Below are 22,618 nucleotides of genomic sequence, written 5' to 3' on the forward strand. Positions count from 1 at the left end.
CACGTACATTATGTTGATGGAAGCCGATGTGTGTATCATTAATCTACTCATGTCGTCTCATTAAAGGGCATCACATAATAGATGTAACAATTGCATGTAGCAATACACATCACTGAGCAGTAATGGCAAAGGAACTTTCGAGACGCATTGCTGCACTCCTTTCTAGTGGTTGGTGCCTTTAGCATGCTTCCATTAAAATGTGATGTATTTGATACCCTGTGGTTCTTTAAATGCGGGTAAAGTTCATTAACACACTTCAAACTACCTAGGCAATGGCTTCTCCGACATACTCTATGGATGGAAATATTACAGGTTTTTAGATTTGACCACCTGTGGGGATGATACTTATGCTCCATGGAGTCCATTCCTGGAGCGTGTTCCCATGGTCGGTGGGAACTCAAATACAATATCACCATTATATTGTCTAGGAATCTCCAGGGCCTTGATAACCTCTTTATCATTCAACAAAATCTTTGTTAATGTGTTTTCCTTCTTCATGCTCCAAAGGTATTCCAAAATGCTCTTACCATCTCCTCTCGCAACAGTGGATGAGCCTCCATGGAGTCCATTCCTGGAGCGTGTTCCCATGGTCGGTGGGAACTCAAATACAATATCACCATTATATTGTCTAGGAATCTCCAGGGCCTTGATAACCTCTTGAACATTCAACAAAATCTTTGTTAATGTGTTTTCCTTCTTCATGCTCCAAAGGTATTCCAAAATGCTCTTACCATCTCCTCTCGCAACAGTGGATGAGCCTCCATGGAGTCCATTCCTGGAGCGTGTTCCCATGGTCAGTGGGAACTCAAATACAATATCACCATTATATTGTCTAGGAATCTCCACGGCCTTGATAACCTCTTTAACATTCAACAAAATCTTTGTTAATGTGTTTTCCTTCTTCATGCTCCAAAGGTATTCCAAAATGCTCTTACCATCTCCTCTCGCAACAGTGGATGAGCCTGATGCATCGATATTACTGTTATCTTGAAAGGGGATGCATAGATCCATGGTGTTAGATGGATTTCAAGAGGAAAGGTGATGAATCAGTTAATAAAAATAATCCCTACACTTCTCTCATTTTGGTAACAAAAGAATGAGAGATTATATACAAAAGGGGTGATGTTTCAAGTTTAATTTCTTATTCACTTTTTGGTTGATGTACTGATATATAATATCAAAAAGAACTTGTAGATATTACCCAGATATTACAACTACTGGAAGAGATGTAAACATTGTGATTAACTTGTTGAAAGATAGGTATTTGGGAAGTGCATAAGTGCATTTGGTATTGATTCAAAACAAGTTAAGGATTTTTTGAACGTGATCCCAAAGTGGGCTACTAGACTAAAAAGACATAGAACTTCTCAGAATCACACATGTACTCAAGTATGAAAGTCTTCCAAATAGTACTCAACAAGGAGACACGGGAGGGCCTTAACAAGGGAGTTTATTGAAAAAATTCTGTGAAGTTTTGATGAAAGATTTATTGATTTGTAGTTTGTTTAACACAAGAAAGCTCTTCACACCACGAAATTATACAAACAACAAAGTAGATCAAACAAGTTTTGCAGGGTAATTTTTTTATCGATTATGTGATAAGTTTGATGGTGGAGGCTCATCTTCATTGGTGGATAAAGAGCTATGCAAAGGAAAAATGGATCCAATGTAGTAGTGAGATAGAATGGAGGCAAATGTTTCCCAAAATGTTAAAGCTATAGCAAATTATTATTCTCATACCTGCTAGTTCTGTTATGTGTGAAAGAGGATTCTCCAAACAATAAAGAGTCATGATTGGTCTTGCCTTAGCTTGAGAACCAGAGATATGCTCATATTCATGTCCCTATGTGTTGCTTGAAAGTGTGAATTGGCATCACGTATCTGATATGTGGAAGTCAAAAAGGGATAGAAGACCCCAAAACTATGTGTTGCTTGAAAGTGTGAATTGGCATCACATATCTGATATGTGGAAGTCAAAAAGGGATAGAAGACCCCAAAAACTGATTGGAAACAACTCTTCTTAGAGTAACATGTACTTGAATTTCTTGATATTAAATAAAGTTATATCAATGTTCACATGTCTAAATTTGAGTGATTAAGTGTAAGCATAACAGGGAATGTTTTCATTTTTTTTCCTATATGGCATTGTAATATAAGGAAAGGATAGGGGAAAAAATCTTGCCAATGAAGGATTAGGTTAAAATTTGCCTTTCTACCTTGAAGGGTAATGCATAAGCCACCGCTGCCACCCGCCCAAACAAAAAAAAGGGGGTAGGAGCCCTTCTAACTTGAGGGAGGGGAGGCCAATAACGACAATTTCAGAGCAAATAAAAGTTTGTGAGCTATTAAATAGCCCAACCATCTATGCCTTTACTATTTAGTGGCCGGATATTATTGGCTCACTAGGAGTCAGTTCTCGGGAAACTTCTTTTATTGAGCCTTACATGATCCAGTGCTCACGAAAAACTTTTTTATCAATGAGTCTTAAAAAGGACAAGGTTGAAGCCTAGCTGGTTTTGATTAATAAAAATCTTGCTACTAACCGGTTTTATAACTAAATATGTCAAAATTTTGTCGGTTTTCTTAAGGATGAAGTTAAATTCTTACCGAGAAATTTGAATTTCAGTCAGTTGAAAATACACTAAAAAGCCGGTTTTTCATGAGCTAGATCGAAAAGGAAATTATAAGTTTTTTAAAATAAATCTTATTACAACTAATTCTTAAAAATTTTGAGGTTTCTCCTATAAATTCCGGAAAGCTTTCTTAAAAATTGAACAAGTTCTAGGCTAAGCCTGCGCTATCCTTGCTAGGCGTGTGAACCCACCTGGCCCACTGCCGGACAATACTTTCCAGCAGCCGTTTTGTATTTTGATGTGTAATGCAGTGAGCACGATGACTCTCCAAACTATTTGAACTGACGCTTTGCTCCATTTGGAAGAGACAGACAGTCTTTATGCCCTCGTGACGACGACTCAAAAACGCGCACGGTTTCTGTCCTGAAGATGCCGCACTGAGCCACGCAAGGAGGAAGGACCAGCTGATCGCTTTTGCAGAGCAGCTTTGTCCGCCGAACCTTCAACCATTTCTTTTGGATGAACGACAGCAGCGCCGCATCCTAACTTCTGTTTTAAGCCGCAACAGCAACGTTCTCTGCTTGACTTCACAGGTGCTGCATTTTTTAATACTTTCGCTAGTCATGGTTTTCTTGCTCAAAGACCGCGCCTTAGCAACCATGATAGCTTTTGGATGACTGGCAGCTGGAGAACTGGTGCTCGAATTTTCTCCTTTCATGTCCATACCTTGCCGATTCAAAATCTAAACGGATTTACATAGAGAAAGCTCGATTTGGCGCTGTCTCGGTACAATTTAAACTTCGCCCTATCTACATGACCAAAGCTGCTTGAGAAACGATTCTGGATTCGATAAAACAGATTCAATACTTCATGACTTCTCGTTGATTTTCGAAACTCGTTTTTCATGCAGGCTTTTCTCAGTGATTCTCTTTTATGGCCTTTCGTGTGCTTTTACAATGCTTAATCTGGTTGCAAACGCTCTTTCCGTTTCTCTTTCGCACAGAATTTCACCCGTTTGCAGGAGGCTTAATTCGCTTTGCTGTTTATAGATGATGGCAGTTCTGGATTCATTGCTGTTTGATCCATGTTAACAGGGCCTGAGGAGTAGCAAAATCCAAAAGCTTCTGGCTTCATTTCGGGAAAGCAATCATGAGGTGCAATGCATGCTGGAGGGAGATCGAAGGACCGCGAGGAATCGCAACTACTTGTGGCCATGTATTCTGTATCCTGCAAAAGGCTCTTGTGACATCTGGCCATGTCCGTCAATTAACTAAGCTAGGCGTTCTGTGTTCGTCTCTCGGATCGATGTTTCTCTTAACAAAACCTTTAGGTGTTGAAGATGCGAGCAGAATACTCAGCTCCGAATCTACTTGTCCAATGTGCGAGCAGATTTTGTCGAAAAGGTGCTCTTAGGCTTTTTGGAACTCCCGCTTTCCAACACTTGATGTTTTCAGTTTTTACGGATTCGTTCTGGACGAGATTAGACCTGCTGCTGCCATTTTGTTGTTGACTGCAGCCAGATGAAAGCGGTAGACTTGAATCCAAGCGACGAATGGATCAGCGTAACAGTTCTTACACACAGCCTTACAAAATTTCCTATAATGCATACGCTCTATTGGAAATCGCTAATTATGCTTTAGCCCTCGAAATATTGGTGGAACAGTTTATGCATTAGTCAATTTAATGTGTTCTCCTGATGCCAAACCTTTGGTCTTGACTGGGTCTGCAGATGGCTATGGCTGGAGTTCCGCCTCATCTTAGTATCCTTTTATATATTGTAGAACGCAAGCTTTATTGTGCTTTGAATTTAGTGATGAACATTTCGACTTGTTTTCTTCACCAAAACAGTCATGAAGAGTGCATTCAAAGGAATCACTTTCTGGATTGGGCAAAAGGACGTTGAAGCGCAGCTGACGGTAAAGAAGGCAGCTACGCAGCTGCGTCAGAGGCAGGAACAGATGCAGGCAAAATTTGTGGAGAAGCTGGAACAGGCCCATGCAGCTTATCAGAAAGCTATGAAGCGGATTCAAGCTCTTGAACAGGATCTTGAGAGCCTCAGCAAAGATAAGGCGGAGTTGCAAGAAAAATATACTGAGAAGTCCAGGTAATTTTGTTTGCCTTGCCTCTGTTACCACAGATGTCCCGTTTTGAAAGCTTCTACCGACTTCGATTCATCTCCGCAGCGGGCTTTGATTTTGAAAAGTTATACCAAAAACGGTCTTTCCGTGCCGGTTTCACCTGCCAGATTTGTTTTGTTCTCATAATGTCGGCAAGCGAGTGCGCATGCCTTGAAGATGATGCTTTGGATTCATTTTCAGGCAAAAAAGGAAGTTGGAAGAAATGTACGACAACCTGAGGAACGACTTCGACAATATGAAACGGTCCGCCATACAGCCTTCGCACAAGGATCCTTTTGTGGTGCAGAAAGCAGTGCACGGCATGTTCTCAGCACCTTCGGGCTTTGAGGAGCCAACTACTCGGCCCAGCCCTGGTCTGCAGTTCATCCCATTATCAGCTATCACGGCCAGTGATCACGCTCAATTGTTAGCCGGATGTTAATTGTGGATTAGGAAGAACCCCCAAAAAAAGTTTCAGTTTATTGATTTACTGCAGGTGCTTCGTCACTGGTTGATATTGCTCCAGTGACTCCCGGACAGACGGATTTCTGGCCAATGAGGCCCTCAAGGAACAACGACATGCAAAATCTGTTCGAAATATCAGCCATCCAACCAGCTCAGATGAAGCATCGGGGGCTTCCCAATAACCTTCTCAGCAGGGGGCCGACTTCGCCTTTCAAAGACTCGACGAAGCCATCCAACTTGTTCACTCCCGGGGGCAACAATCCATCCAATGCTCTGCGAAACTTGCTGCTCTCGCCAATGAAGAGACCTGCATCCAGATTGCGTACAGGATTTACGTATGTGCACTCTTAAAACCTGTGTACAGCTTTTCCCTCGATTCACAGTTTCTTGCATTCACCAGCATGCAGCAAAAGCATGAAAGCCCTCTCTGACAAAAGGTCTCTTTTGAATATAACCCTTTTGCTGATCGTAGAAGCTGAGGAGCAGCTTACATGAGCAACTCAATTCAGATGGATTTTGGAACAATGATGGCTATTCATCGCGATGGTTCTTCTAAGTTCCGCTTGAAGGCCTTCAAAGTTGTTCTTATCTCAACATGGTTCCCCACTATAGCGCTTCAGCAATTTTGTTCTTATGAACTGAAGTACGGTAACTGGAAATTCACTCCGATATCTGATCATAAACACCCGCCCCGCCCCCTTCCCTTCTTCCCCCTTTTTTCCAACAGAGGTTAACTTGCTGCCAGATGTATTGATAGTTAGCAAATACCATTTGATATCGATAGAATGTATTGATACCTACAATTTGGAATAGTCACTAATCCTGAGTGACGAGTTTCCTACAATTCTTTGTAACATGTAAGATAACTCGTGTGGTCGGGCACGTGTTGGGATCATGCAAAGTTAAACTAGGCAGACCTAACAGTGCATTTTGCCAGAAATGGTTGTTGCTTATACGTAGGTGTTCACGGAAAATCTAAAACAAGCTATTAAAATTGTTAACTTGAAAGTTGGGGTTAGATGTACAAGTAAAAAAAAAAAAACTTCCAATATTTCAAGCTCAAAGAAATAAATTGCAAATTTTCAAATACACAATGTGAAAAAAAAAAATTTGTACAAAAAAGTTAGGTTAAAAAAACTTTTTTGAGATTTGATACAACAAAAAGTCATTTTTAAAATTAAAAATTCATGAGATGCTACAAAACTTAAATTTATCAAATATAAAACTTTCAAAGATACAAGTGTGAAAATCTTGAGTAATTTCGATGATATATATTCGAGACTTGAGTTATAAAAAGTTAAGCCTAGCATACTTCAATACTTCCAAGTCCAAAATATCATAATGAAAGCCTTCATTCAATCTACATGTGTATAGACATGTCTTGATGTCTTTGGTCCAGCTCTCCATAATCCAATGGCATCTGTAAAATCACATTAGGGGGCATTTGAATATATTTTGGACCTTTTACTAATGAAAGTAATTAGTAACGGACCAATAAGAATAGAGGAGTGTGCACATTTGGACTTAATTACATTTGTCTCCTACAAAAAGTAGGGGGTTAGAGTAGGTAGGTGTGGTCCCATAATTTTCGTGGCTCATTATTCCAAAACAGTCACTTTTCCTCCCAAAAACTCATCTCAAACTTGATTATAGACCAAAATCTCATTTTCAAGTCCGTTTAGCTTCTTGAACATCCAAACTATACTCCCGTTAATCTCCTCCCTTCTTTCATCTCTTCATTCTCCAAGGCTCCTCCAAAACCCTAATCTACAAATCTCATTCTAGAACATTCACCCAATACACAACAAGCTTCACCTTTAGCTTCAAGTTGATATGGCCGCACCAAGAAGACCAAAAAAAGAGATTGAGGAGATATCGCAGCACAATAGGAAGGACGACGATGGTGCTTGGGTGGAAGAGGCATTTCGCAAGGGTTCTTGGGTTTATCTACAGCCTACTGCAATTGATCCCCATCGAGTGCGACGGCGAGATGTGATGGAGCTTCATTGGAAAGGTCGTTTACAGGGTTTCAAAAAGGCGAGCAATGGAGAACTAGTGGCCATGGTACAACACATTTACACAACACGAGATATCCATCTTCGCCAATAAACTAAGTTTCCATGCAACTGTAAGTATCATGAGTTTGAAAGGAGCATATGATTTCATGACTGCCAGAAGTTTCTTTCTTTCTAAGTCATCTTATTTCTTGTTTGTAGACATTTTCCCCTCAAACTTGGTAGAGAAGTAGTCATTACGCAATCTTACTGGAACATTTTAAGCATTACATGGAGATATCGGTGAAGCAATGTTTTCTTGTAGACAGTGCAGAACTTCTCAAAGAAAAAGTTTTCTTTTACCGGCACTCCTATATGTGGTTCCAAGGTATGATGCTCGTTTTGGTAAGTTACAGATGATAGCATCTCCCCCCCTCTCTTCTATTGAATGGCCAATCCCAGATGCTTGGACTGTAATGGTCATGAAATCAAAGATGCTTTGTGATATACAAGGGTCTTTAAAGTTTGCAAAGCCCTCTCTCTTTGGGTCTTAGTTGGGTATGCCCAATACATCTTTTTGCTAAGATGTTCAATCAATTTACCTTCTCACAAACATCTACGATGTTTGTGTGCAAGAAAGTACTAGGTGATCACATGGTTGCCTTGCTTGGAGAGCACTGGAGTATTGTAGAGGAGGTGCATAAAAATGACACATTCAAGTGTAATATAGTAGACTCTAGTGTTTCATTTCGGTATCTCAAAGCTTGTTCCACGTTATACATACGCTTTTATTATAAGCGGTGGATGAAAAAGAACAGTTATTGGGTTCCAATGCAGGCAGATGAACAAGTTGTTTTACCTGTTGACATATGTGTTCGGTTGCCAAGTGGTGTGGTGGAAGTTGTAAGTGCAAGTAGACATTGGACTCTCCTAAATTTTAGGGAGCACCTTCAAATTGTAAGAGGTGAGGATATTAGCAAGGCACAATTCAAGGTGAATAATAGGAAGCTTCATAAGCGAATGGAGCCGATGGCCTTGGTAGATACCGACTGGGAGGCTGAGTGTATATCAATGAGTTAATGAACTTCTCTAGAACAATACCTTCCAAGCTTCCTTTTCAAATCATTTTTGTAAAATCTTTTATGATTTACCAATAAAAAGTGTAATGTGTATTTTAATATATTTTCTTGGATTATAGAAAGCTGTCCCATGGATATGAATTCTTATAGCACATGAATGTCAAATTTTTTTGGTTTTTTTTAAATGTGTTTTTGTTTTGTTTTGTTTTGTTTTGTTTTCTCCTTTTGTTGGTTTTTTTTTAAATTATTTTAATTGTTTGTTTGTTTGTTTGTTTTTTTTAAAACTAATAAATTTCGTGCCTAATTACAAAAAATATAAATCTACTAATTATGCACATAATTACAAAAATAAAAGTAAAAAATGCACGCTACTTTACTTATGCAAAAATTTAAATAAGGAACAATGGATTCAAAAAAATAAAAATTGTTTTTTTTAAATTTAATTGTTTTTTCTCTTTTTTTTTAATTTTTTACTATTCTTTTTTTTTCTTTCTTTTTTTATTTTTTTAAATTTAATTATTTTTCTTTCTTTTTTCTTTTTTAATCTCTTTTTCTTTTCTTTTTTTTAATAAAAAAATATTATTTTTTTGTTTTTTATTTAAAAATACAAAAAAACATAAAAAATTAATAAAAATAAAAAAAACAAAAAAAAAGGAAAATTCCACCTACCTTATCCTCCACCGTTTGCAGCTCACCGCACGCAGGATCCTTCGCTGGCGTGCCGATTCTTTAATGTACCCTCATCTGCTCTGCAGCCAGCTGCTGCTGTGCTGGCTTCGCACCGGCGGCCTTTGCCTACTGCAGCCACTCCACGCCTCTTGCTGCGCTTCAATTGCAGACAATCGCTTTAGTTGCTGCGCCTTCAGATGCCTGCGCTTCTCACTGCACGCCTCTTGCTGCGCTTCAGATGCCTGCGCTTCTATTGTAGACACTCGCTTCAGTTGCTGCGCCTTCAGATGCCTGCGCTTCTCACTGCAGACATTCGTTTCAGCTGCTGCAGACGTTTGCTTCCAGCCGCCTACTTCCACGTTAATATAATATATATATATATATATATATATTATAGCCGCCTTCAGATGCCTGCGCTTTTGCTGCTACCCGCTGCCACTCTCCACGCCAATGTCGGCCAGCAGCCGCCTACGCCGAAGCGCCCACTGCAAGCTGCTCACACTCCTACGGGTGCTTCACAGACACCCCCTCAACGCAGAACCCGACGCCGACTGCCCCCTCCACGATGCAACGTTCGACGCACTGTAAAAGTATAAATAAATAAATAAATAAATATATATAGATTTATATGTTTTTTTCTTAAGGCCACCTTCGCCTGCGCTCTTGCAGCGCCCACTGCGCAGACAGCGCCATCACCACCTCCTTCAACCAGCGCTTCACTTTTCAATGCAGGCCCATCTACGTCACTGTATGAAACATATATATATATATATATTATCTTAAAAAAAAAAAGCCGCCTTTGGTTGCGCTTTTGCTGGCCGCCTTACATGTACATGTATATATATATATATATATATCTATACATATATATATATATTTATCTTTGCTGCACTTGATGCGTTGGCTCCCCACAAAATAACAACACAACAAAACAATAAAAGAAAGGAGGCCGCTTCCAATGTTCTACCTCCCACTCGCCAACCCCGTCAAAGGTGCAAAAACAGAAAGTGCATAAATTTGATTAATGGCGGGATTTCTCAACCGCATTGGGGTTTTAATTAATTTTGTTTTTTTTTTTGCTTCTAATCAAAAAACTGAAAACACACAAGGCGCCCTTGAGATCACACACTCAATGCCCTTGCAAACTCTACTCTAATCTACCCTAATTCATGATTTTGCAATCAATGGAGCACTTAGTAAGAAGTAATGGTTAACACCCTTCACTAACTTAGGTGTGCGTTCCCCGGCAGCGGCACCATTGTTTGGGACATCATAGCATAGCGGAGGCTACACTCCAACCCACACACTTGTCAATCCGTGAATGCAACCCGGTTAGCGCATAGAGGCTATCCCGAATGGGAGAAGATGAGTTAACCACACACTAATGACTTTTAGTCCTACTCAATCCCTCTTCATCACTCAAGCAATCAATCTTACATAATCAAAGCATCAAGATTATTAAGCACAAAAAAATGCAACTTATGCAAAGAACCTAACATGCAAAGAGCTATCACACAAGCCTCAACTACACATTCAGAGACTTCCCCCAGCCGAGCCTTTTTTGATGACGTTTCTGCATCATCTTCTTCATCCTCTATCAATGGCACAACAGGGACCTTTGGCCTTGCTGTTCTAAGAAGATGCTTCTTCCCGCAATCACTCAACAGATTAGGATCTGTGATTCCACATGCCAACCCGTAAGCAGCATATGTTAAATAATATTTACATCTGAACGAATATACTCCAGGTCCCTCTCCAAAAATTCGAACACCTGCTTGCCGCTCCAGAAGTATTGCCTTGTTTGCATTCAGCCTTAAGTGATAGCCACCTAAATACCTGGATAGAGTCTTTATCACCATCAGAGGAAAACTGGCATTGTCCTTGGAGAAGCTAGCGTGAAATATCACAATTTGAGGGAATTTTAGGCGATGTATATATGTTCCTAGTGTCGAATCGTGGCCCAATCCCGCCATACGCTTGTCTGAAGCACGTTTGAGGAATGTGTCTTCATATATTTCCAACTGAAAAAATAAAGGAGCATTAGCCAGAAACAACATCACCAAACATTTGAGGACAAAGTTGATAAAGCCAAATCCACAACAAAAAAAAACTAACCTCTTGGTTCTCATCTGCTTCAAGCAAGGCGTCTTGCCATAAATTAGTGCTCGAACTAGGAACGGTTTCCGCTGACTTATTTGGCACATCCCTAAACCCTCCCATGTTGGTGATATTCAGTCTGTCCCTTCCTTCTTGTAGCTCTTCCTCTGTGGCATCTTTTCCTTCATATCTAAGGGCATCAGCATAGATCATCTTTAGTGTTGCTGCAGCAGATAGGAACTCGGTGTCTTTCACATGGCTATCCACTAGTAAGTACTTGTCTATCCCATCATCATCTACAAAATTGTCATCGACCTCCAGATTTTGGGCTATGAAAGCTATGCAATGGTCCTCCCTTAAGTTAAATACATGTTGTATGTCTGTCAGCAATATATACTCTGAATCTCCTACTTGGTAGCAAGGGAGTAATGGCATTGGAATGGGGGAGGAGTCATCTGATTCAATCACAAGCTGACCTACATCACTGTTTTGTTCTCTAACTGCCTCAATATCAACAGCCGACTGAGCTTCCTCTCTTCTTCAACATTGAACTCCTCAATCACATGAGGAGTGTCCTCCTCTTCAGCAACATCCTCAATGGTGGGACTAGCCTGACGAGAAATCGTGTCTTCACTTTCATTTGTTGCATGCGGCTCTGTACAGTCTTCATCTGTTAATTGCACGTTCATGTGCAAGAAGCATAAGAAGGCATAAGAGTATTCCATCAAGCGGCATTTTCTTTTGTGGAAAGGGCATAGCAAAGCTCTCTTCTTATCACATGGCACCTTGTGCCAATCCCTGTTTAACCTCTGCTTCTTCTCCGGCGACACCTTGAGATTAAAATGAATGTGACTTTTCCCATCAATCATCATTGGTTCTTCATTTGTGAGCTCGTCAAACTCTTGCTTTGCCTCTTCGAAGTATCCATGATGGCTAGAAAATGTATCCTCCAGAGAAAAATCGCAATTGAACATCAACGAAATTGCAGGGTGCAAATCATGATGTCGACATTTGTAGAGGAAGTCATATAATAGAGTTGCAGGTGTTTCTTTAATCTCTTCGTCCACATCAAACTCGACTTGAACTTGCGCCATGGCTGAATTCAAGGGTGTAGATAAGACATGGAAAATATTAGTTCAAGCAATGAATCAAGAGACAGTCGATCTTAAACAACAAATCTCTGTGTGGTGTGAATGGATTCAACATAACGCGAGAGGAGATGCCAGAGGAATCCAGGTATTCCTCCTCGTGTTGTAGTGAATCTATTTTCCCTAACGCAAATAAAATTGCAGCTAAGTCAAGGACCTCTTCTCGCGTTATGGTGAATCAATTCACCATAATGCGAGGAGGAATATTGTGCTTCCTATGGGACCTTCGCTCGCGTTATGGTGAATTGATTCACCGCAACATGACGACTTTATCATCCTTTGGCAACGCCTCTAACGTTATGGTGAATTACAAATAAAGATAGTTCTCCAGTACCCATACTGAGAGAGGAGGTGTCAAACGAATTAAAATACACTTCTTCGCAGTCAATTCACCATAAGGTGAGGAGTCATAGGTTTTCAATTCACCTTAACGCGATGAAAAGACAAAGCAAGAAGTTCTCCACGACTGAAACCAAAACAACGAAATAACAAAAGAAGAAGGAAGCACAAAAGAGATAAAAATACCAGGAAAACGAATTGTATACAATCGTCGCAGGAGATGGAGATGAAGGAGGTTGGAGGTTTGTCTTTGACGTTGGATACAGGAGGATGATTGATGAAGGAGGGTTGGAGGAGATAGTCAGTTGTTGATGGAGATGAAGGCCGTTGGTGGGGAGATAAATGAGAATATGAACTCCAAGAGAGGCAATAAATGAGATGAGTATCCTAGAAAATCCGTTTTTAATGCTACGCGACACGTCAGCGCCGTGTTTTTACCCACCATTCCATGAATGCCACGTGGCAGCCCGCCGTGTACCTAGCACGTGTACAAGCTATAAAGTTTAATCAAAGCCCTTTTTAATGCTATGCGACACGTCAGCGCCGCCTAGTCGCCCTGGCAGCCCGCCAGCACGTGTGTTTGCTCTAAAGACTAAATCACGCCACCTTTTCGTCCTCTTATCGATTTTGCCTTGTCCGTCCTCCTGCTTGCCTCCAGGTGACTTCCGACTACCGCCACAGTACTGAACCGATTTTCCACCTCCTGCACGACAGTCTCCATCCATTCGCACGCAAGAAATGTAAGTTTTTGTATACTACTTGATTGTTTTGTAAGTTTCTTGTATATTGCTTGTTTGTTTTGTTTTCTCTTCGACTGTTTGCCTTGTGCCATTGTTTTTTCTTCGACTGTTTGCCTTCTGCCGTGGTGATTCGATTCACCTTAAAGCACATGATGGGCCATTAGAATCTCAATAAGCTCCATGTCTTATGGTGAATCGAATCACCATGGCAGAAGGCAAACGTAAGAGATTCGCGATAATCCTCCTCCCGTTGTAGAAAATCGATTCACTATAACGCGAGGAGGATTGTTTTGCTTTGACTGGCCCTTAGACTCGTGTTATGGTGAATCGATTCACCATAACGCAAGACCAAGGGGCAAAGGATTCACGATAATCCACCTCTTATTGGTGTCAATTAATTCACCTCCTACACGACAGTCTCCATCCATTCCCACTCATAGAATGTGATGAAAGTGTATTACTTGATTGTTTTGTGAGTTTCTTGTATAATACTTGATTGTTTTGTTTTTCCTTCGACTGTTTGCCCTCTGCCATTGTTTTCTCTTCGACTGTTTGCCCTTTGCCATTGTTTTCTCTTCGACTGCTTGCCCTCTGTCGTCATGGTGATTCGATTCACCGTAAAGCAGACGACGAGTCATTAGAATCTCATACTGCTCTATGTATTATGGTGAATCGAATCACCAAACTGCAAGACGGAATGGTAAGAGATTCGGGAGAACCCTCCTCCCGTTGTAGTAGATCGATTCACTATAATGCGAGGAGGATTGTTTTGCTTTGACTGGCTCTTAGTCTCGCGTTATAGTGAATCAAATCACTATAACGCAAGATCGAAGCTCAAAGGATGCACGATAATCCGCCTCTTATTGGTGTCAATGAATTCACCATAATGCGAGAAGGATTATTGTGTTTCTGTGGGCCTTCATCTCGCGTTATGGTGAATGGATTCACCATAACGCGAGGAAGTGCATATTGCTTTCTTGGCCACCCTCTCTCGCTTTATGGTGAATTGTTAATCGTGTACTACTGAATAGCAAAGTTTTCTGCTTTTTCTTGCGTTTCCAGATGGCTCGTGTAAGGCATACAGCTAGACCCATTGACAATGCAGCTCCCTCATCTACTGGGAAGAAGATGGGCGTTCTGAAAGCCTCAAGATCCAGGAAATCAAGCAGTCCTTCCCGATTGTCCAAAACGCAGCCTAGACTAAGGCGTTTCGCAGAGCATTCGGCAGCCCTGCGAGAAATCAAAAAGTTTATGAAGCACCCGACAGCTGCTATTCCCAGATTGCCTTTCCAGAGGCTTGCCAGGAGAATTTGTGAGCAGAATGGAATTTTGTTTAGGTGGAAGGCATCGGCCTTGTTTTGCTTGCAAGAGGCCACAGAAGATTGGATGATCGAATTTTTTTTGGATAGTTACGTTCTTGCTGCCCACGCACACAGGGTGACAGTAATGAACAAAGATTTTTTCAGCCTAGTAGCCCTTCGTTTCAGATACGATAAGTTACTTAGACCAGTTACGTTTACTGATGAACGAATGTTACAAATTTTGGATGTCCGTCCTGTACAAAAAGTGAGAATTGAAGAGGTGACCGAGGGAGGTCCAGATCATGAGCATCAGACTCGGGCAAATTTAATGACAACCGCTCAAAGGGAACATCAAGCTGCAATGCTTGCATTGCAAACAAAAAGGGAAAATGTTCGCGCACTCCACGCCATGAATCGGGAGGCGCTGCAATTTTTGTTGCCGGAGTTCTATGTACCCTTTAATATTAGAGGGCATAGATGTTATTTCCCGATTCATGCTGAAGAAATCAACATTTTGTTTGATCCCAAAACTGAAGTCAACGACAAAGTGCTCAGATGTGTCTTAAGGTATACTCTTTTCTCTGTCCTCCCACAATTTTTCATTCTTGGCTCTTAAAGTTGATGCCTCACTCTTGATATGTTTCCTTGTGAAGTTTTGTTATTTCGCTATTGCCCGAGGATGTACAGCAACGAGTGTTCCAGATTGATTCACTGGTCTCAACACTGTTGCTAGTAGAGTCAGTTCCGTACCTCGATGTGCTGAACTGGTTTCGGGAGGTCCAGCTGGACGATGCTCGAGTATTTTTTTTGGCATATCCTGAAAAGTGAGTTTGTCTCTCTCTCTCTCTCTCTCTCTCTCTCTCTCTCTCTCTCTCTCTCTTGCATGATGTTTATAGGAATCACCGTACACGAGTTATATAGTGCTTCCTTTGGATTGAAACTAATAGAAATCTATTGTGCAGTTCCCATTGGAGTCTTCTACTAGTCGACGTGCAAGAAAATGTCATTTACCTTGCAAATTCGACATCTGGTGTCCATGGAAATGTTTTGCTGTAAGTAAAAATCATTAAGATACATATTATTGTTTGAGTTAGAAGTCCGGATTGATCAGGATAATGATTGGTCTCTGTTTACAGTGGAGTCAGGAAACTAATGGCAGCTTACGAGAGCCTCAGCATGGACATCGACACCCTAGATCGATCGACCATCCGAAGGGTTAGTGTCCCCAAACAAGAAGATGGCTACAGCTGTGGGTGGAGGGTTGCACTTAATGCAATGTTGCTGCTACGAAGCATTTTTCAGCTCCCTTCAGAGGATGTAAGCATTTTCAGCTCCCATACGCATGCGTGCTCTTGTTTATCTTCTTATATATTGTCATGTTGATCTTATTTATGCCTTGATGAATTGTGATGGCAGTTTCCATCAATGTCTCGCTACGTGGACCTAGACGTCCAAACGTTTAGGGAGGAAACGATTGCGAAATTGATCGAGGTCGCTGAAGTTATGCCTCCAGACGGGCCAGTGGACTTCATCCCGCCCAATCCACGAGGGGGGATAGGCCCCCCTGAGCCTCTTACATGGGCTCCATACTTGGGAGAAGAGCCATGGCTCCATCCTGAAGCCGATACCTATGGGTTCGAGTAATAAATAGTTTTTTCCTTCTTCCAACAAATGTACGTTTGTAAATATGCAGCTATACATGTATTGGAGAGAGAACATCAATTGTAAATACACTTTTCATTTGAAAATCAGAGGATCAAATTTGCTACTGTGTTCCTTCATTGCTTGCTTTCTTACTTTAAGCCTTTTTTGTGTACATAAAAATTCAATTGGGAAATTCTTGCCTTCATTACATTGTTTTAAACAATAAAGCATTACAAAAGCAATGTTCTGAATAGATAAGTTTATTGCATATGGAAAATACATTGTCACCGTATACATGGTCACATCATATATCTTCTAGTGCCTCCAATTCATGTGGGGCTGCAACATCTTTACAAATGATCTGATGCTCTCTTCTTTTACTTAGCTTCCGACCATCGACGAGCTTGAAGCAAAATTGATCTAGAGGATTTTGAATAGCTACTTCTAATTCCTTCCTAACATATTCGAGAGTCCAATTCTCTTCCACTTCCAATGTCAAAGATGGGTGACCCTGTCGAATCATAACTATATCTATCAAGCAAGAGTGGCTGCCATCTCTTGTATCTTGGTCCATGCTTTCCCAGTTGTTGTTGATCCATCGCCACCTTCTATAAGTAAATGACATGCACAGATGTTGCCTGGCAATATAGTATCTGATTCCAAAATATCATTAGGATAATTTTTCGAGTATAATCAAATAAGCGTTGTAACTGTTTCACAAAAATACATTATAATGTTTTAACACTCACCGAAATGCAATGTCGGAGGTGTTCAATCGACATTCGATCAAATCATCTCCCTTTGATGATTTCACTCTCCAACCTTTGTCAAACAAATGATCAAGCCAGGCTTCATCTACATCTTTGCACACAAAAGTTGTTCTAGTTTTTCTCAATTGTTTACAATCAGAAAATAAATGAACAAAGCATGCAATTGGAACAAACAAACTTAAGTGCACATTTCTTGCACCAATGCTAGGCTTCATAGCACATTTAATATCATTAAACATTTTGGTCCTGTATGACTCTATCACTTCTGTGTCAAGTAATGGCCACTCAGGACTATCACGTGCGGGCAACGGAATACGTTCCAACTTTCCATGTCGACTCGATTGAGTGGGCAAGGTATAAAATGAGTCATAGAAATATGTTCTACTTCTTGCGAGATCACTTGGTGCACGACCTTCATATTGAAGTTCCCCCACCTCACCATGTACGACATTCAAGAATCCCGTCAAGCATTGTGCAGGCTCCCACTCCTGAAGATTGGATGGGTACAAATCTGTGCAAGGCAGAAAAATGTATATCAATCACCTTATTTGCAACATTGAAATACAAAACACAAGCACTTACAATGTGGTATGTGTCTTGGAAGTCCTTCCAATGGTCCCACGTTGATCTCTTTTTGCATGAATACATGCTGGATCAACACTTCTTTGACAGTTTTCCCTCCTGGTGCCATCTTAAAGTCAAGGATCCTTCCTTTCCAATGTTTGGCCAAGTCTTCAGATGCCTTTCCCTTCACTCGGTAGTGGCCTTGTTTTCCTGGCTGCATAGTGACCCAAGAGTACTTCCTGTATACTTGGGGAATCCATTCTTCGTTCTCGTCTTTTATGTTATACAACACAACAGATGAGATACTGCTCCTTGCTCGTTTCAGTCCACTTTCGGGTGCCATGATAGATTAACAGACGTATGAGAAAGAAGAAGTAGCAGAAAGTGGATGACTGGGCTAACCGCTTTTGTGGATCAAGGAGGGAAGATGAAATGAGGGACGGTGTGTTCTTTTGGGCGCCAAAGATGTTTCGAGATTCAAAAGTGGAACCAAGTTGAGGGAATAACCAGGAGAATGTGTATCTATCTATTCCAAGCATTCAAGCTCATTAGTTCTAGGGGTGGTGGAAAGAATTTTTTAGTGCTCCACGTCTAACACAGGAATGTGGAAAACATTCTTTTATTGTGTTAGTTTCTGACAAAAAAACGGTTTTAAATATTTTAAGACAAGGTGATGGTTTTTTTTAATATTTCATGAAGATAAGCGTTTCTCCACGTTTTGGGTGGGTTTGTACAGAGGTCCCACCACCGGTGAATCTCGTTCGTAGATTACATGTCACTCAATCTATGTGTCTATTATTATATTATTGTTGAAACAGCCCTCTTTTGAGTCCAGAATTTTCCTAATGGGTTCCCATGTGGGATTATTGTCAAACCCTCTCCCACATTCATCTACAAAGTGGAACTCTTTACAAGAGCCCTAAGTATCTTTTTTGTTGCATCCTTGTATTTGATCTTCATTTGTCATGCAACAGGGATACAGATGATAAATCTATAGTGTACTCTAAAAACAGACAGAAAGACCTTGAAGATGCAAAAAAACTAATAGTAGCTGAAGCCAAAGCCATGTATCAAACGATCCTTCAGAAGATCTAAAACAAGCCAATTGAAGAAAAGCCTACTCAGTAGGATGATTAGGAATTTTAGGAATGTTTTGTATTGAGGACTTGGGCTCAAAACAATTTGTATCTCAATGTTACTTTAATGGAAAATATCTTGCAACATTTCAATTTACCTGTGTACTCGTATTATACTTTGCTCTCTCTCTCTCTCTCTCTCTCTCTCTCTCTCTCTCTCTCTCTCTCTATTTTTTCGTAAATTGTTTTTAAAGGTGTCTTAAATTGCTAAAATAATGAGGGGTTCAATAAGAATTTTGGATATTTAAAAAAACAAAGATATGAGAAAAAAGCTCGTATCGAGAAGAATCTTTACAAAATGAATTGTACTAATAAAGATCAGCAGGCTAGGGCTGCTGGGGCTCCATGCCCTCAGGATTCTCTGTCTCTGGCCCTGCATCCACATCCTTTACCTTGGTCTCTTCTGTAGATGCCTTCTTGCCTGCAAATCGAAGCTTCTTCTTTGGAGTATCCTTTTTGCCAACCTTCTTAGGGGTTCCTTGCTTAAAGATAAAATGGTTAAAAGGTGAATGCATAGGCATTCTTTTCTTCTTTAATGTAAAGGCCTCACTTGTTTCACCTGTTGGACGTAGCGAGTCAAGATCTTTTGGTGTAATTGCATTGTTAAGTATAATATTAATCGCCTTCGCCCGCACGCTCCACAACCAAAAATCAGGCGTACCAAGAGACTGCATTAAAAATAAAAATGGTTGAAAATTGAATATTGTAAAAGAGGTGAAAGCAACTAAAATGGGAGAACGAGTAACGTATTTTCAACTGCTATTAATTTCAATGTACTTGGAAAGAATGAATTTCCATACATTGGCAATAACATGCCACCCACACAGGAGTGTGAATCCTTTTAAAGAGGAACGGGTTGATTTAAAAACTTATACTATGTCTCCTTTTCTAATTGAGGATACATAGCTTCAATGGTAGCAACCGCTCTCTTAGATGCCCTATAACAAAATTTCAATGTTCAAAATTAAAAGAACTTAAGTAGTATGGTACAAATCATACAAAGTAGTACTTATACAATTTACATTCTTCGTGCATTCCAACCATGCTATTCATGAATAGAACTCGGCACTTCACCAAATTAATAATGCAACCACTCCAATGCCCTCTGCCATTTGAAAAAAATAAATCTAAATAATGATAAAAACTATAAAATAAATACGTGAGATTATATTAACAACAATGATAAAATATAAAATAAATAAAGTGGGTAGCAGTAGACATAAAAATCACAAATCACATAAATTTTCCTTCACGGTGCGATAAGCTTGTTCGGACAGAGAAGAAACTTCCTTATCCCACCGTGGAAGCTGACTTTCAAAAGGGTGGAGTAGAGATAAAATTTTCTTGCACGGTGTTTCCCTTCCATGGTGCGATAAGCTTGTTCGGACAGAGAACAAACTGTAGAGTGAGAATGCTCCACAAGAGCCTTTTATTTTAAAAAGTGAGTCTATAAATGAAGAGGTCATGGACCTTTTATCTAATGATGACTGCATTCCAAGCACAGTGTTCGATGCGGCTCTGATGAAGGCATCTACAGTCATTGATGAGGGTTGTTCTATGCAGGGAGAGGGCATAAAGTCAAATTTTTTCATCCCTGGGCTTCCCTCTTTCCTTATAAATGGGAAGAGTTATTTGCTTCTTTCCCATATTCAAAAGCTCTGTAATTTTAGGGAAGATTACTGCTTGGCAGTTATAGCAGATGGTTGTAAAGCTGTTAGCGGATTACTTGATGTAGAGAATGAATATAAAGAGGATTTGTTGGCTTTGGACATAGAGGTTAACGAGAACTTCATAGAAGCTCCCGAGAATATGTATGGATGAAATAGTAACTCTAAGATGGTAGCTTTAGAGAGAGAGAACATATCTTCACATGGAAAAGGAGAGCTTGGGAGACTCAAACAGATGGCTCAGATACTACAGGAATGGGAGAAACAGAGAGAATCGTAATGCAGGCGTGGAAAGGTGGGAGAATTAATGAAAACAATTATTGAGGTTGATGTGGAATTTGGTGGGAATTTCAAATACGATATTAAAGTGCAGTAAATAAGATTGAAAGGGTAGAATTGAAAGTAAATGGATTTTTCCTATTTTCGGGCCTACTAATGGACGAGATTGCTGATGTGGAAAGAGAAAGAGATACGAGAATCCTAGAGAGGGAAACTAGAGCCTAGAGGGGGAGCCTAGAGAGATCCCCTACTTTTAGTAAGAAAGTACGCTTCTTTTTTATGAGCTGTGTCTTCTTATGCCACAACAAAATTAGTCTTAATTCCTTAAAATTAGGGATTCTTACAGGGCCCTTTTTATGCTCAAATGCCCCCTAATGAAAAGACATGAGGATCTTCAATAGATATTTGCATTAGAACATCCACACTTTTAGTCTCCAAACGATTTCTCAACTAAGTCTTATTTTTTATGATATTTTGCACACTAAAAACTCTTTCACATACTACAATGCTACAGCATTACAACATTGCAACTTGTGCCAAAGCAAGTAAGGGAGGGTGCTTCAGATGCCACACTTCATTTCTACCAATCAAACTCCATGTGTCTTTGAGAGATTTCCCTTTCCAATCAGATACACCTTGACAATGTACCTTACAGACATGGAACTACCAAAGGCAAAGATTCCCTCTCTGGATACTTGCATGGCCAAATCCCCAAACTCACTAAAAGAAGACAATCTTAAGTATATATAGACCCAAGCCTCAGTTGAAAAGAAGCCTTTGAGTAGACCCAAACACCCCTCCAAAACACAAAGGAAATAAATGAAATCAAACTGATCTCCTATAACACCAAAGGGCTCACAGACAGAAGTAGAGCTAGTATAATTCAAGAATGGGTTAGAAGCTTAAGGGCCCCACCTGATTTCATATACCTTCAAGAAATCAAAGCCTCGGCTAACATCGTCAATAAAAATCTGCAAGGGATCCCTAAGCACCAAAAGTGTCATCATAATCAATCCCTTTTTGTTGGGCATAACCTTTTACAATAAGTCTGGCTTTAAATCTATTAATAGATCCATCTGTCTTTTTCTTGACTTTGAAAACCCACTTAGTACCAATACCTTTCTTTTCAAGTGGTAGATCCACTAAATCCCAAGTACTTTTTTTCTAAATGGTACTTGCCATCCACTAAATCCCAAGTACCATTTTTTGAATGGAATAAATTTCATCTTGCATGGCTCTCACCCAATTTAGATCTTAGAAAGTGGCACATGTAACAATCCATCAAAAATGTCCAAAGAATTGGTATAGGCATTCTTATTGAATTCCATCATTGGGGATAAATAGAATTTTTTGCAAAAATGACATCCCTATTTGACAATAATCTTCTTAGTGAGATGACTATAGAGACGATAATCTTTTCTTTTAACACTATAACTAATAAAAGTATTTTTCACTGCCTTGTCATCAAGCTTAGTTTTTCTTTATGCTGGCATATGTGCATATGCCAAATAACCAAAAACATGCAGGTGTTCAACCTTAGGTTTTGAATTAAACCAAGCTTCATAAAGGAGTGATAGTCTTCAAAGCTTTAGTGGGATACCTATCTAGCACATAGCTAGTACAAAGAATTGCTACAATCCAAAACTTGTGTGGAAGTTGTTGAACTTTAACCATGCATCTAACCATCTCCATGAGAATCATGTTTTGTCTCTCAGTAACACCATTTTGTTGTGGTGTATAAGAATTTGTACAATGATACTTAATGCCTTTTTGTGCCAAAAAATCTTTGAATGCATTGGACATATATTCCCCTCTTTATCTGAATGAAGAGTTTAAATTTTTAAGCTATTTCTCATTTTCAACCATAGCAACAAAGTGCTAAAAATGAGAAATACCTATGATTTTTCCTTCATAGGGTAAGACCAGCCGTACTTACTATAATTATCAATGAATGTAACAAAGTATAAGTTTCCACCCAGAGAAGTAGTCCTCATTGGAGCACACATATCACTATGTATGAGCTGCAATTTGTGATC

General features: G+C 40.0%; 1 protein-coding gene across 1 annotated transcript; it reads left to right on the top strand.

Annotated features, from left to right (window-relative positions):
- Positions 1-3,722: 3,722 nt before the first annotated feature.
- HEI10 (RING/U-box superfamily protein) lies at positions 3,723-5,506 on the top strand. Its single transcript, XM_086783893.1, has 7 exons — positions 3,723-3,795; positions 3,904-3,976; positions 4,090-4,135; positions 4,303-4,333; positions 4,422-4,677; positions 4,892-5,064; positions 5,187-5,506. The coding sequence occupies exons 1-7, from the start codon at positions 3,723-3,725 to the stop codon at positions 5,504-5,506; spliced, it is 972 nt and encodes a 323-aa protein (XP_086640019.1).
- The last annotated feature ends 17,112 nt before the right edge of the window (positions 5,507-22,618 follow it).

This window comes from Cibotium barometz, chromosome 46 (assembly GCF_041138505.1).
Source record: "Cibotium barometz isolate CiBa-2024 chromosome 46, ASM4113850v1, whole genome shotgun sequence".
Classification (NCBI taxonomy): Eukaryota; Viridiplantae; Streptophyta; class Polypodiopsida; order Cyatheales; family Cibotiaceae; genus Cibotium; species Cibotium barometz.

What these genes read in the sequence shown, in the direction of transcription:
- HEI10 (XM_086783893.1), top strand. Translation starts at nt 3,723, where the DNA reads ATGAGGTGCAATGCATGCTGGAGGGAGATCGAAGGACCGCGAGGAATC. An exon ending in TACTTGTGGCCATGTATTCT is followed by an intron (nt 3,796 to 3,903) that starts GTATCCTGCAAA and finishes CAAAACCTTTAG; the next exon opens with GTGTTGAAGATGCGAGCAGA. An exon ending in TGGAGTTCCGCCTCATCTTA is followed by an intron (nt 4,334 to 4,421) that starts GTATCCTTTTAT and finishes TCACCAAAACAG; the next exon opens with TCATGAAGAGTGCATTCAAA.